The sequence below is a fragment of the Prunus avium genome, chromosome 7 (genome assembly GCF_965620075.1).
Source record: "Prunus avium chromosome 7, drPruAviu1.hap1.1, whole genome shotgun sequence".
Classification (NCBI taxonomy): Eukaryota; Viridiplantae; Streptophyta; class Magnoliopsida; order Rosales; family Rosaceae; genus Prunus; species Prunus avium.
Window position 1 is genome coordinate 901,518 of NC_142290.1, and position 16,820 is coordinate 918,337.

Below are 16,820 nucleotides of genomic sequence, written 5' to 3' on the forward strand. Positions count from 1 at the left end.
CGCCGTCGAGACAAAGACAATACTAGTCACCTAGAACACTGCAAAAACAATTAAACAAAACAAACAGACAAATAGACCTAGATCCAAACAGATCTAGACTATCTGAGGCGGGGAAGGGAAGGAGAAGAGGGGATAAGAGTAAGGGAAAAGATGGGAGAAAAAGAAGGGGAGATGAGGAGAGAAAGGGGAAGATGGGTGGAGGGGAGGAGGGGCAGTGGCCACCACCCCCTTAGCTTCCTTGCGGTTGGTTGTTGACAAGGAGAAAGGGGACTAGAATGTGGCTAGGTTTTTTTAAAATAGAGAGAAAGGTGTGTGACAGAAGTTGAGAGAGAGAGAGAGAGAGAGAGAGAGAGAGAGACGTCTTCGTCTTGGGGTCGGAGAACGGGCTCGCAAGCAAAACTCCTTAATCTCGGGTACTAGAACTAGAAGTTTACTTGCTTTGTATTTAATTTCCATACATATATAGTGAAATTGATATAATATAAAAATGATATGATCTTGACTTTTGGCTTTTGGCATAGATCACTATGTCCTTTAAGATAGAAAGAGGTAAGTTACATTTTGACATCAATAGATGCAACAATTATATAATTTGTCTTTGAAACTGGTATGTTAGAATATTTTATGGTGATCTAAGACGTCTAAACAATTTATAATAATAAAAATTTCCAATTTCCTGCATATTTCTTTTAGATGTACTTATCCATGTAATAACAATATTATCGATTTTGTTTGGGCCTAAATTTGTCATTGTCCTCCTATGAATTATAAACATATTGTAAAATTGTAAAAGCATTAACCTCCTATGAATTCATAGATTCTCTAGAACCATATGGAGAATCACTTGATATGTTATATGTTGCCATGTGTACGTATAGTTTTTTTAATGCATCATAAATCTTTGTTGGAGAATGACACAAATAACCCTCCCATTTAAGTTGCATTTTCTAGATAATGTTATATGTTTCCTCTAATTCCATCCATTTTATGTATATATTTTCCAGCCAGTAGTAAGGTGGTTGTTGGTTCTTGTTTCTTGAAAAAGAAACATAAACGGAGTCAAGTGCGGAGGAGATTTTTTTTTTTTCAAGGTGGAAAGTAATTCCTTTTATATAGGAAATGTTGGACTTTTCTATTGTCTTTTTCCTCGTTGATGACTTGGCATCATTTGATTGGGTGATCGGTGGTGGTCTGACGTGTGTCCTTCCTTTCAGTGAAGAACAAGCGTCAATAAAATGTTTTGTGGGCCCTTCTTTGGCACTAATAACCCCACCCCTGCGGGAAAAAAACTTGCCTGCACCGGGGATAGGACTACAGTCCTATCCCCCTCCAATCGCAGCCCGCCACGTGTCCAATTTTGTCAGAAAATGGACAAGTGGCGGGCTGCGATTGGAGGGGGATAGGACTGTAGCCCTATCCCCGGTGCAAGTAAGTCTCTCTCCACCTGCGGGGGGCTATGCGCGTTGGGCTTTGGCCACGTAGTTTCTTGTTGGGCTTGGTCACCCTCTCTCACTCTTATATCATATGAAAGATTGAACTAACGATGTAAAAAGTAAAATTACAATTTACAACGATGAAAGTGAAAATTCGAATAAACTACAATAATAATTATTGTAATTTGCCAAAAATAAAATAACTAAAGAAAGTTTTGAAAGAAAAAAAAAGGCTATTTCACCCACCACCAACATGTTCTCCCCATCCCACACTTCACACCCCAACTTCAAATATATTGTAATCAAAATTGAGCAGTATTGAAAAGTTCTACTTCACCAATGAAGATTGGTCAGAGTGGAAGGGACTTTGGTCGCTTAATCAAGTGGTCTCGGGTTTGAGCCTTTGTGGATGCAAAAAACTTTCTTGGGAGAAGTCCCCGCATATGTGCCCGACAATACCTCTAAGGATTAGGCCTGGGCCATACTTGGGGATACCTTGGGAAACCCAAAAAAAAGTCCTACTTCTTGAGATATATAGTAATAAAAATAAATAACTAAAAGAACCAAATAAAGATTCCAACCCAAAGACAGTTGTACTCCCCTTTGTCACTTTCATTTAATTTTCTTTTTGCCCTTTTCCACCCTTTAAAAACTACCCATCATAGTCATTCCAAGCAAACTTGAACAAGCTACCGACACTGTAGTTTTCTTTCCCTTCTGCAGAGTGAGACTACCAAAAGAATCTCCCTTGGATGAGTGAAAACTTCGCTGTCTTCTCTCTCTCTCTCTCTCTCTAAAAGTGTTCACAAGGAGATCAAAAACAGAACCTTAAGTTGAGAGCTATTTTGGCATCCTATTGTGAGCATGAACATTGTACTCCATTCCTAACCAAAGTTACATTATAGTAATGGAAAGAAATATCAACCAAATCCCATCAGGAAGGAAGGGCGATTCTCCTTGGTGGGTCCCTTAGAATGGGATAAGCACTCTCAAACCTTGTCAATATCTTCCTCCCCGCTTCTGAATCAATCTTCTTCACTCCAAGAGCAAGCGGACACACACACCATTTCGGGGGGTGCCCTCTTCCCACTCATTTCCACACAAAACTCCATCAAAGCCACCATCTTTGATTCAATTATTATTCAACAACAGTACCCAAGTTTGAATTAAATTCCCAATTGTTTCCTACTTTTAGCAAACACCCTCCTCCTCCTTTGATCATCTAATTTCATTAATATCCCAAAATTTTGTCTAGAAGGAAAAAAAAGATGGATCTTGATGAGTGGGAGTACCTCCCTGATGATGGGTTTCTTGATTTCCATGAAGAGAGAGAAGAGAAAAGGATCTTCTCAAGCAAGGCATATTCTGATTCCAAAAGTGTTTTCAACATGAACTACTTCATAATCCCATCACCCAATTCAAGAAAACTCATTGAGACACCACCACCAATTCCACCACAAGGGTTTATTAATTCAAGGGTGCCTAATCAGCTTGTGCCTGTTCCAATTCAATTGGAGCTACCTCCAAGCTTTGTCAAGGCCTCAGAAGAAGAAGAACAAGTCCCTGCTGCTAGGGTTCTAGTTGATGAGAAGACTAATTATAAAGCAAAAGCTTTAGAAGCTGATGATCAAGACACACAACTCTCCCAAGTCTACTTCAAGAAAACTTGGGAAAATGAATTTGCCGACATGAAAATGGACTCACCGAAGTCTCCTACCTGCAGATCACCAAGATTTATGCAGCATCAAACTACTGATGCTGCTGCTGCTGCTGCTGTTGTTGCTTCTATTGAGAGCAAGATCACCTCTCCCAGAATGAAAATTGGTGAGAAAAACAACAACTTTTTCGACTCAGATGACACCAAGAAGGAGGAGGAGGAGGAGGAGGAGGATGAGTTGGTCAAGAATGGAAGGGATCATAACAGCAACAACATCTGGAAGATGAGCTTAACTGGGATTGGAGCTATTTGCTCTTTTGGTTTTGCTGCTGCTACTATTTGTGTTCTGTTTTTTGGTACCCAGCAGAGAAACAAACAGTATCAACAGAACCAGAATCGCTTCCAGATCTACAATGATGACAACAAGGTCAGCAAATTTTCTCCAACTTTATTAATTTATCCAAATTCCCATTACATACCTTTTTTGATTTCTTGATGTTAGCTTTTTATTGTTATTTACTTTTGTTTTAATTAATTACTAGTCATTAGATCTCATATTTCAGGTAAATATGAGTTGCATATAAGGTTTTTTTACTGCAATGTTACTATTATTGTAGATGCTCTTACAATATTCGATTTGCTATTAAACAGAAAATCCGACATGAATACATGAGTGATGTTAATTTGTGAATGTTGAAAAATGTGTTATGAAAGAAGACAACGACTGCTTACGACGTCGTCTCATGTAAACGTCCTCTCAAATTACATGAGACGAGTATTAATAACCATTAAGCAATTCGACACGAATAAATCTTGTTATTAATCTTTCCATCTCTTATAAAGATAATAAATTCATAATAACAAAATGTTATGCATGTCACGTGATGTTACATTCATATTTTTGCCCACATATAGTTGTAGCTTATGAATTGTGGAGCTGACCCAATCTAATACCACTTGTGAAAATGCAGAGGATTAAGCAGGCAGTTGAGCATGCTACCAAATTCAACGAAGCATTTTCAGCTGTTAGAGGGGTACCCATCACCAGAGCTCATGTCACATTTGGTGGCCACTATACTGGTCTATGAACACCTCTCCTCTCCATTCCATGGAGTGCTGAAATTAAATAATATATATACATATATATATATATATATATATATATATATATATAAGGTCTATATTTTTATTTATTTATTTTTTTTTTTGGTCTAAGCGAAGTCAATTAATATTTTGTACACTGCATGGGATGCTTCTATAGATTCTGAATCCCGCTTGTATTTTAGATTCCCTACTGTCTATTAGTTTGGCAACATATGTGATGCATTGAGAGCGTGTAATGTTCGAATTCCCCTCCTTTTAGTTTAGAGACTATCGAGATTATCGCTTAAATAAATAATAATAATAATAATAAAATGGCCCATGTGGTTAAAAAATTATCAATCGTGCGCTTAGATACTTACAAATCTCGTTCATGCTTGCCTTATTTTTACCCTTTATAAAAAGTTACATTTTTAAAATGAAAGAAAAATTTTTAAAAAGAAAAGGAGACAGAGATTCTAAGTTTAACTTTTACAAGAAAAAAAAAATCCTTATCCTAAAATAGATTCTCTGATTTTTATAAATAAATATAATGTAAAATAGTTTGTATGGGTAGGGTAGGGTAGGGATATTCAAAACATCATTATCTCTTTCAATAAGCCTAAAAAATTTCTGGCAAGCCAACACTAGCTATTTTTTTATATTTTTTAAATCTTGATTAAGAAGAATTAAATTTAACCGGAAGCATTGGTTACAAAAAGATCATTAATAACACAATCTATCAACTCAAATCCGTTAATTGCTGAATGACTAATTTTGCTTCTTGTATAAGCCAATCTTAATTTTGACACAACTTTGTTGAAAAACTTGATTTCTTTTGAATCATTGTTGGCCTGATGTAGAAGCAAGCAAAAGCAAGATGCTCCAGAAGCAGCTGATTGCTTAATAAGATCTCTCTTGCAATCAAATCCCTTGTAGATATTTTGATGGGGCTCCCGTGGCCGTGGGCATGAAGGGGACTGCGATTGATTGAACACCATAAGCATCCAAACAAATGAGGTTACTGAGTCATGACCCACTTTTGAATTTGAGCACCCCCGCGTATATTAGCTACATGCACAGTGACAATTTGTCGAATGTGATTACAAAATTGAAGATGTGATAGGCCAACGGATGCATGCATGTTCCTGGTGACACCTTCAATTATTATAGAAATCTTTTTTCTTTTTTTGGGTTTGCTTGGAGTAAACCTCAAGGCCTCTCCCCCACCAGAATCGACTTTTATAATTACATTAAATAAATAATGGCTTAAAACTCATCTTTGGTGACTTCTAATTTGGTTAGATTGATTACGACCCTCAAAGGACTCTTCTCGACAACAACCACCTTTGTGCTGGTGTTCGAAGTTAAACCACGTGTACACTGTACAGTACAGAGAAATAAAACATTTTATAAACGGTTGATGGTTGGCATGTTTACTAATCAATAATGCTTTGTTTTTAATATTATTTGATAAATGTTTTTTTTTAATTATATTGTTTGGCAAACCAGTTTTTTTTAACTGAAATATGACTGCAAAATGCAATATTGTTAGGCCATCTCCAATAGAAAGGCCAAATGTTAAATTTTGGATTTTAGCCCCAAATTTATTCTCCAACGCATTTATAGGCCGAGTCCAATTTTCATTGTGGCCCCCTAGTACTTATCTAATGTTACCATTTTCTGTGTGCCCCCTATTAATTATCTAAACTCTTGATACATGTCCTTACACTAAACCTCTAACCTAACTCTATTAACTTTTAATAAAATTAAAATCTAAAACAAAAATTAATTGTTAAAGAAAAATCAAACGACCTGGTCAACCACACACACGTAGGCCTCATCATTTGGCCCGCGGGCTTATGGGTCTAAGGGAGCCCGCCCGGCCCATCGGAAAAAGCCCGGCCCGGCCCGTTTGGACCTGGGCTAGACTTGGGCTTGGGTGTTTGAAGTCCGGCCCAGCTCATAAGCCCGGCTCGATTAAGCCCATGAAAATCCGGCCCGGCCCGTTAGGCCGCATACATATATAATTATGTATAAATATGGGTTTAGGATTAGGATTACATCACTTGAATAACAAATCCCCCTCTTTTATTTTTATGTGTGTGTGTTACTTGTTTGAAAAATTGTGTTTCTATTGAATTCTACTCATTCCTAGTTTATAATTAGATGATTAGCACATTAATTTGTGTCATTTATTAATACAACAATTATATATATATAATAAGACGAACAACATATCATATCACCAAACATAATCATACCACCAAATATAATCATACTTTCTTTAACACATCATCAAACATTTGCATATTTATTCATACCATCCTTATAAATTTAAAATAAAATAAAAAACTTTTTTTACGCTTATTATTTTTTAGGCCCATTTCGCCCCAGCCCGGCCCGATGGGCTTTTTCAAGCTCGGGCCTTGAGATGGGCTTGGGCTTTGAATTTTCTAAAAAAGCCCAGTCCGGCCCGATATTTGCTCTCTCCTCTTTAAAATCCGACCCGAGCCCACCCGGCCCATTGACGAGCCCTACACACACGGCCGACGACATACTGGGCGGCATTACATTGCCGGAAAAGCCTCCTCTCCTCTCTCTTCTCTCTCAGTTCCGATCCAGATTTGGATTAATCAAATTGAAATTTGGATAAACACACTAAAGTCTTGAATGGTGCATCTCATATGATGGCTCTTCCCTTGGCTGAGATTTACTCTAATAATAATTAGATTTTGTTTTTATCTTTATTTTTAATTTTTATTAAAAGTTACAGTGTTAGGTTAGAGGTTAAGTGTCAAGAGTTTAGATAAGTAAAAGGAGGCCACAAAAGAAAAATTTGACTCACGGTCATAAATTCCCCAGGCACTAATCCAGGCGGAATTCCGCCTAACTTTTGGGTCGAACCTAAATTTTGTGGACCCAAGCTGATGCTAAAGTGCAGCCCACGTGTTGATGCTAAAATACAACCCATGTGTTGATGCTAAAAATCAGTCTTTGTGTTGATCCATGACCAACCACGTGTTGCTTGTTTGTTTTTTGTTTTTTATTTTATATAAAATCACAACTTAAACACTTAACTCCCATCAAATGGCCAAGATTTTTTTGTAATCATTAAATAACCTTAAAAAAAAATCGAACGGCCCAAAATAAAATTCAATGGCCCAAATGTTAATTAACTAATTTCACCTCAAAAATCGAACGGCCCACATGTGTGCTTGTCCTTTATCATTTATGAATTAAATTTTTGTTTTTGAAATTACGATTTTCCATGTTAAAATGTTCAGAAAAATAAATCACCATGGAATTAACTTAAGAAAAATTAAACACAAAATCTTTTTAGAGTTGAACGGAAAAAACTATTTGAGTCCAAACAATACATGAATAGTTGTATTTTGAAAAGAGAAATTAGATTTAGCCCCAATTAGATGGAGATGGTCCTATAAAACTAAATTTTGGGTCACTCATACTCATGAAGATTCCTTTGGTATAGTTTTCCAGTGTCAAGACAATAAGGTCCATATATACGGTCTTTAAATAAGGTCCATATAACTGTTTAACCTAGATATATCGAGGCCCAAGACCGTACAAGGACCAATATTGAATGCAGGCCCAATCATAAACTGCAGCTTAACATGATTCCACTGCATAATGTATCCTCCATCAAAATCAACAGAAAAGGATGAGTTTTAAAAATTATACAAGGAAAGAGAAAGTTAATATCTGAATCTAGAATGTTCCTCTCCTTCAAATTGATTCAGGACAAATATCTCATTGTTAGCCTCTGTTTTGAACCGGAAGGCATATCATCACCTTCCTGTTTATCTCAAAGGCTAACAATGTATCTAGGTCTGCAATTAAAAAACACTAACAAAATAATAAATATAAATATAAATAAAATTTAGAAAATAATTAATTAAAAAGACATTTTCGAAGCTAAGTATAAAAAAACTTAATTGAGGATGAAGAATTGAAAGCTCGCCACCCTCAGATTGCTTCGAAACACTATATGCCCCTGTCTGAACCAAACGGCGTCGGATTTGCATCTCGCCTTCTGGTTATTCGAAGGGCAAGCATGAATTGAAATTGAAATTGAAATTGATTGAAGAAGAAAGAAAATGGAGAATGTGTGAGGCTGCTTGGAGGACAGTTGATGAGAAAGAGACGGATTGTCCCCTCAAAAGGCCTCGGTCACAAAACACAGAATTCATATCTGCCTCTTAACTAAGCCATAAACGAAATCAAAATTAATTCATAGGGCTACTCAAAGAGGCATCTACATGAACATATAATCACAAACCCTAAATTTCAGTAACAGAGACCAGAGAGAGAGACTCACTCGCGCAGCTTCAAACTCCATCTGCGGACTACTAGGGTTTCTTATGATTTTATAGAGATCATGTGTGCAATTTACTTTTATGTCCCATGTTTGTGCATTTAGGGCCATTGTTGTATTGGTCCAAATCACTAGCGACATGAACAAAAGAGCCCAAGCCCAAGCCTCAAACTAGAATTCGATATTGGCTGGGTTGACACTGAGAGAGGTATCGAATTGGAATCTATGTATTTTTTTGTCTATTTTATAATTTATAATTTATTTGCTTTAATTTTGTAAAATAGAACTTATTTGTGTCAATAATTATGTCAAATTCAACATAACTTTTTTATTTATTTATGCCTATGCGAATCATCACCGAATTTAATTGTTGTGATATTTCATATTTGACAGGATCCGTTTCGGATTTCTCTTTGAAATCCATGACAAATCTTGCTTCCATGACGAATCCATGACAAATAATCCCCTAAACCCTTCCGGTCCTGCATCTAATTGATGTCGGACTCACTTTTTAAAAAAGCCTTTTAGCCCTAATTTAAACTAATAGGGCTCGTTTGGTACACCTCCCTAACTTGGATTGGCTTGGATAAAAAATTATCCCATGCTTGTTGTCACATGGTTCTAGTTTTAAATGGGATTAGTAATCTGAGGCCCACCGAAAACACCTTCTTAACTAGGCTTCCTGAGACCTGTGTGTGAAGGGGGGAGAACAAATAATCCCCTTATCATCGCTCACGACTTCCTCCCCTCTCCATGCCTTTGTCCCGACCATCACCTCCCACCCCACCACACACCTCGTCACAGCCATCATCTCCCACCTAAGCACACACCTCGTCGTAGCCATGGCCTCCAACCCTCATCCCTGTCAGCTGCTCTCTCTCTCTGTATGCTACAAAACCCAAATGAAGGAAATAAATCAATAAATTCAATTGGCTTTTTCTTTTTATGAAATTGGGGGAAGAACCTCATAAAATAATAGCTAACCATCAAGCAATTCACCATCAAAGAACCCACCCAAGCAAGAGCCTCCTCAAAGATACAAATTCCCAATTTTAGATTGTGGGGTTTGGGTATGTGGCTATTGAAGAGAGAGGAGAGTGAGGAGAGAAATAGTGAAATAGGAAAATGAGAGAATATAAAATTTTGAAAATTAAGAAGCAAAGAGACAAATAGATTGAGAAGAAGAGGAGAAGGAGAGAGGAGGGAGAAGAAGATGAAAAAGATGTAGGGAGGAAGAAGAAGATGAAAGAGAAGAGAAAGAAAGAAGAAAAGTAAATAAATAAAAAAATAAATTCACTTGCCTTCTTTTTAAAAATTAAAAAAATAATAATAATAATTTAGTCCTAGTCCAATTGTGCACCAAATGCAGTACAAGTCTTATCCAGCTTATGCCAGGCCAAGCCAATCCAAAATAGTCCCAATATTTAGTCCAATCCATGGCAGTCCGGCGTACCAAAAGAGTCCATAAAGAGTTCGACTTTTGCCGAAATTTCGGCACAAACTTCCCTGTAAATTGAATATCTCCCAATTTACATTACCTGCAAACGAGCACAGAAATATCCCAACTTGCAACATGTAGAGCAACTAAAGATTAAACTTACAACCCATGGAAGAAATGTAGAAGGTAGAAAATGATAATCAGACATTCCTACGAGGCGAACAACAATGATGCCTCCACGTGGTTGACCCCTGATTCCCCATCGGAATCCGTGACGAACCTTGCTTCTCGTCCGCCAACTAACTTTTGACGAACCCACCTTATGAAAAAACTCTTTAACCCCAATTTAAACGGATAAACAAATTGATTTATGCCGAAATTTCGGCAGAGTCTCCTCTGTAACTGGAACAATTCCCACACTTTTAACTTGTAGAAAAACAATAAAACAACTTCCCAACTTTTAGTTTTAGCATACAATAACTAGCAAACATGCACAAATGCAAGTAGTTTTAAAGACTCAGGCCAAAATCATTCAGTAAAACTGGAATATAAATAAGCATTTAATCTCACCTAAGTTTCAGTCGGGCTTCAGGCCCATCGACAAATTCAAAACCAAACTTAACAAATCTAATAAATAGGACTTGATCCCAATAACCAAATTGAAGTACCAACATATAATTTATTTCCTGGCTGCACCTAGGTGAAACCCCAGGCTACCTACATACCCCTTAGTAAGGGATCAAGCCACACATAGTTCTTGTCAATAAACAACATCACTCACATAGCACATTCAAAATTTCTGTAGTCATGCTCTATTAACCTGTATAAGTGAATTATCCGCCACGATTCACAGTAAGCAAAATTTATTGTAGCTACCTCTTTTTTATGTCCAACTAAAAATAAGCTAAGCTGCAATCTATATACTTAAAATATGGTACAATTTCACAATAAAGTCCCACATACATAAACAGCCATAAGATAGCGTACACCACATACAACTAACCTTCCCGGCAAACATGCCTTTTTCCAAGTCTGATTAATCTTAAGAAACACATAAGTTATGTCTATACAAGATTCCACAATTTCAAGGGAATATCACAATTTGGAAAATATACAGATATTGTCCAAGTAAAACCAATAATTAAATGTAGATTCATTCTCAACTTCAAATTCCAGAAAGGCAATTAACTAAATATTTTAATAAATTCATTTCTTCCCATGTTTCATAACTCAAAACCTTTTCCCTGTAAAGACCCACATGTACTAAGCATAACTCTTTTAAAACTAACCGTTTACTCTGAAACTCAAATTACTTTTCCAAAATCATTTCTTCCCTGCAACCATATCCTATCCAAGGAGTATGTTGCAAAACAACACCGTTTAAGCATCATAACAATGTTCACCCCTGTGCAGAGCACTCACCATGCACATGCCTAAGAAACCCCAACTCGGAAACAGATCCACATATATAAATATATATATATATACACACCCCACACCATCATCATGTGTCAGGGGAAAACAATCCAACCGAAGGATTGTTTGAATAGACCACATGACAGTATCCTCAATATTTATGTGGCTAGGGAATGAGCAGTCCAACTGGGGGACTATTGCTCCCCAAACACACATGGTAGAATCCTCAATACATGTCATGTGCGGCTGAATATCCCTCATACACGTGCAAACTGCTGGTCAAGGCCTTCGGTACACCCGGTCAAAGGTGCTCGGTATGCCAACACACCTCTGAAGAGTTACCGCGTGTCTAATATATCAAGTATCAATAACAGGGGAGGTACATATCATAATACACAACATGTACCGGGGGTAAACAATCCAACACGAGGATTGTTTTACTATATCACATGGCAGAATCCTCAATATTCATGTGGCTAGGGAATGAGAAGTCCAACCGGGGAACTATTGCTCTCCAGACACGCACGGTAGAATCCTCAATATAAGTGCGGCTGTAACAAGTCTTACGCGCGCGCGGAATGTCGGTCAAGGCCTACGACACACCTTGCCAAGGGTGCCCGGGTCATCAACATCTCACACGTCGGAAAATACCTCAATGCACGTGTGGTTATCATCCATATCAAACCAGGGAAGGTACATATGATGGTTCATTTTACAAACCCATATCCCAATATTATATGTATATAACCCCACTTCCCCCTCAACATGCAAACCTTTATACATAATAATGATAATGACAATAATAGTAATAATAATAATAATAATAAACATAATAAAAAATACCGATAATAATATTGACTATAAATTCTCTGAAATCCTCATGTCACACTATAAAAATTGAAACCAATCTGAAAACCCAGTAACTTGATTCAACCATGTATAATCCTTCAAAATGTTCTCAAACTAAAATATGAATATGCATAGTAGACCATTTAGAAATCTGGTATTCATAATTCAGTGAATAAAGAAACGGATATACATAATTCATCACTTTCATAAAATTAAAAAAAACAATAGAACAAATAATCAAACGCCAAACTAGAGAATAAAATAATAAACAAACCATTTCTTAATAACCAAATACTGTAATCCCTCGTCCTAAACTGTTAATAAACCTTCCTCTTATTCATTCGTGAAACAATTCACACTTATCAAACTAGCCATCAATTTTAAACATACATACACATTTAAAATCATCCCTAGCCATAACTAAATAATAGTATGTAAATACATCTTGCTTGGAAATAAAATTGACAAAAACATCATCCATAGATATTTAATAAATTCAAAAGCATAAATGCCATTTTTAGAACAAAAGTCCATTCACCATTATAACTTACTATAAGGCATCAACTGAGTCGACATTGCCCAATGTCTAAGTCCACTGGGTTCGCAGGGCCCACTACCTCAAATTTGTTATCTGATAACTCCTATTAGTCCATAACAATAAGTTAAACTTACATAAGAAGTTTCGTCACGATCTGATGGTCCAACAAAGTCTACTAACCAAGTCCCGAGGGTTTGGTCTCGATTGAGCAGTCGGATGGCTCCCGATCGCACGATAGGACGGTAACCGGTTCATCTAACCCAAGAATCATTGATTTGGAGTATCCGAGACTCGGATTCTCAATCCACAAATTTCTACACTTTCCTAGAAGTATGAGGAATAACATATTTGAAAGTGGGACCGATTGGACGGTCCAAACCTATCGAACTCGAATGTCGCCTAATATGTGAAGTTCCGTTCGATAGTCAAACAATAACCTATCGCTAATCTGAGCATACCGTCGTGCTCAAGACGACATAAGGATTATTTTGGAACCTTATGAACCGCCACCATGGGTCCCATGTGCCGCCACACGTGCTTGTAGTGGGTAGGTGTCTTGAGTAGTTTTTGGCGATTGGAGAACTTCAAATCACCAGCCAAACTAACCCAAGCTAACTAAATAAATAGGTAGAACATAATGAGGGGATGAATTTCCAAAACTCACTCGACAGATTTGGTTGTCGGAATCACTAGAAAATGATAGAACACTGCTGGAAATCCTAACCCTTTTCTCAGCTTCAATTCGAGCTCATCGTTAATGAATCGGATCGGGTTTTGGGTGGGTTTTGTAGAGGAGGACGAGATGAACATTTTTCGTGAAGATGGCACGGCCAACTGGTGCACGATGACGTCGATTAGTGGCCAGGAAGTCGAACAGTCACTGTTGCAAGAGAAGTGAGAAGAAGAAAATGTCGGGGGGGGGGGGGGGGGGAGGGGAAGGAAGAAGGAGAAAAAAATATAAAAAGAGCCTCAGCTACTGTATAGGGTACTATAGCAATAACAAATTTTAAAAATTCCTTTACGTCCTTTTCGTTTTTAGACCTTTGCTCCTTCGTTACAACTAGGAATTGGGTGTGTCGCATGTCTAAGAAATCATATCGTCGAGCTTTACGCAATGGTGCCACTTAATCCCCCAAAATCTTTCCTGAACAGAAAGTGAATAAAGTGCCCCTACACCGAAGGGCAAAAATGTAATTTCACAATTAAATAATTAAATAAACCCTTAAATTGGGTCGGGATGTTACAGTGGTGGTCTCAACCTCGGATTTCTAGAACCTGGGGGCGCAAAACAAAAAAAACCAATTACATGATCCAGCATCTACTGCATTTTTTTTCATTACCAAGTTGGAATGACAATTAAAAACTTGAGTAATTAAAATAAAATTAAAAGAAAAAAGAAACTAAGTGATAAATTTACCAATGACTTATCGACTGTGGCAATGTTGTATGTTTGGATGTTTGATTTATTAATGTTTTCAAATAGTTCATTATTTCTTGCCTCTAATTACATTTTTTTTGTTTATAATTTGAATTATCTAGCGGAAAAAAAATCAAGTGAAAAAATTTCAAATTAAATGGGTTGGTTCTTGGGCCTAAGTAAGGCCCGAGCTCGATCCGACCCGTTTCAATGTGGACTTGGACTTTGGGTCAGGCTGAGATCAATGGTTTTACTAAATGGGACAGCACGACATGGCCCGATAAATTAAATGGGCCGAATCGGCCCAGCACGAATAAGTTAAAGACACAAGTTTAAATGGGCCGGCCCGACCCGTTTGACACCTCTAATCGTGACGTGATTTCCTTTGATGACATATCTGGAAAAAGGCGGTGGCATACAAATTTGGATACGGGATTATTGTGATCGAACAAATAAGAGTGTAGGGTTTACAAAATGTACTAGTGTTTTCATTTGCATCATCCACATCTAGGGGTGAGGCCCTAATGTTATTTTTCAGTCACTCCTATACCTGGTATTCTACTTGCCTTACAAAGTATTATTCCCCATAAATACGTAGAAATGTTTCCCATAATTTTTGGATATTTCCTACATTTTGAATGAATTTTGCAAAACAAATTGAATAAAGTAATTTGAAAATGCCACATGTTTGCCCTGGAGTAGGGAGCTGCAAACTTCAGCGACACGCATCGCATTCCTAGGTCGCCACACTCCACCTAACCTTATTTTTTTTATTGAGATTTTCTATTTAAACCTCGTACTTCTCTTTGTTCATCCCAATACTTAAATCATTAAGCTGTAAGTTTTATTATTGTGTAAAAAGACAAAAAAAGGTCATCCAACTTAATAATTAACCCTAGTACATCTATACACACACCCCACACCCCACACACCCCACCACTCTTCATTATCAAGTTTTAGAAAAATACAAACTCCTCTACATCTTATTGCCCGATTACTCTTCTCTTTTAAAGACATAGAAAATTGACGAGCCTACCTCTTTAAATATGCATGGGAGTTGATGGAAAGGCTTGTTGATTATCAACTCAACAATACCCAAGTGTTGGAATTCCAGTTACAGTTCTTGAAGAGAGGTAAAGTTTTTTTTTTTTTGGTCTAAACCATGAGGTGGTCCTGGATGGGCCCCAACTATGGGTGGCACCTTTAAGCCTTAACCACAACCTAGACTAATCCCCACTCACACCGGGTCGGCCCGTAAGGGGCAAAGTGTTGGCCAAAGTGGTGACTCCGTACGAGAGTAGGGATCGAACCCCTGACCTCTCTTAAGGAATGAGAGTGCCGAACCACTCACACCAACCACCTTGGTTAGGTAAAGTTGTTTTCTTTCTCTAGAAAGTATTAAATTTCGGGTTTAGGGTTATATTTGTTTGTGTTTTTTTTGCTGGGAACAAAGAAAATTGTGGGGTTTAAATAGAAAATCTCTTTTATTTCTTATTTTTTCAGTTTGGGGTGTATTTAAAGGTAATTTAGGAAGATAGTGGGGTTTTCTTAGAAATTGTGAAAATTTAAATTAAAAGATGGGTGAACTAAGAGAAGTGTGGGGTTTAAATAGAAAATCTCTTTTTATTTGTTTGCACTTAAACATTGATTTAAAAATCGAATTTAAGGGTTTAGGGTTTGGGCGCCTAACGTTTATTGTGTAGGGTTTAGGGTGAAAAATATAAAAAAATTCCCTACAATAATGCTCTTTTTTCCATCTCATGGATTAAGGTTAAAAATTAAAAAATTCCTCCACAAATGGTATTTCCCGCTCATGGAATGTTATGACCAAAAAATGCCCTCAAATTGCAATTCAAAGTTCAAACTCCATATTATTTGGATCGAAAATTAAAATACAATTCCTTTTCAGAATTGAAAGAAAATAATCTGGGGGTTTTTAGCAAATATTTGGAAGGGTTGAATTCTTTTGTTTTGTTCATTTTCACGTATGGGCAAAGCAATGTCGATTTCTTTAACAAACACTGAAGCATAGAGGTGTCGGCACTGCAATGCTGAGATGGCGATGCTAATTTCCAAAAGGAATCTGGGCAGACTGTATTGGAAGTGCTTCGCAACATATGTAATTATCATCTTCCCAAAACTCTTGTATGTAAACCTAATAAGCTATATGTAATCAACACTAATCGAGGTTGGGCATTGCTTAAGACAAAGAAAACTGCTCCAGATGAAAATGAGATTTTCTCTGCTAACTGGCTCCTTCTCTCTTTCTCTAGATGGGGTAGAGTGTTAAATTAGCCGTTAGCAGACCATTCTCAGTGTTCAAATAGATTATGAACTCTTACATTGTAATCCCAAACTGAAAAATGTAATTTATTACGTTTTTTTAGGGAGCTATAAGGTGTAATGGCTATGAATGGGTGACTGCAGCCAACATGCCAACTGACTCTCACATTCAAAACCAACTGGTTGCATCCACAAGCCAACCAAACAACACAAAAACAAAAAGAAACAACACCTACGCCTCCCAAACTAACAAGGAAAAACAAACCCCAATAACAAAATACAACACACACCAAAGCCATCATTTAACTGCAGTTGCCATATCCCTCATTATTGTGGAGTAAGAGTAGTCTTTAAAATCTTTTGTAACATAAGC

At 37.2% G+C, this 16,820-nt stretch overlaps 1 protein-coding gene and 2 non-coding genes across 3 annotated transcripts; 1 reads left to right on the forward strand and 2 right to left on the reverse strand.

Moving 5' to 3' along the window:
* The first annotated feature begins 2,178 nt into the window (after positions 1 to 2,178).
* On the forward strand, positions 2,179 to 4,438 carry LOC110772739 (uncharacterized). The gene is made up of 2 exons (XM_021977197.2): positions 2,179 to 3,517; positions 4,062 to 4,438. The coding sequence occupies exons 1-2, from the start codon at positions 2,702 to 2,704 to the stop codon at positions 4,176 to 4,178; spliced, it is 933 nt and encodes a 310-aa protein (XP_021832889.1). The 5' UTR covers positions 2,179 to 2,701; the 3' UTR covers positions 4,179 to 4,438.
* Positions 4,439 to 8,094: 3,656 nt separating this feature from the next.
* Positions 8,095 to 8,244, reverse strand: LOC148292753 (small nucleolar RNA snoR138). Its single transcript, XR_015825986.1, has one exon. It is a non-coding gene; the product is annotated as a small nucleolar RNA snoR138 (small nucleolar RNA).
* A 49-nt stretch (positions 8,245 to 8,293) lies between these two features.
* LOC148292754 (small nucleolar RNA U19) lies at positions 8,294 to 8,405 on the reverse strand. The gene has a single exon (XR_015825992.1). It is a non-coding gene; the product is annotated as a small nucleolar RNA U19 (small nucleolar RNA).
* Between the last annotated feature and the right edge of the window lie 8,415 nt (positions 8,406 to 16,820).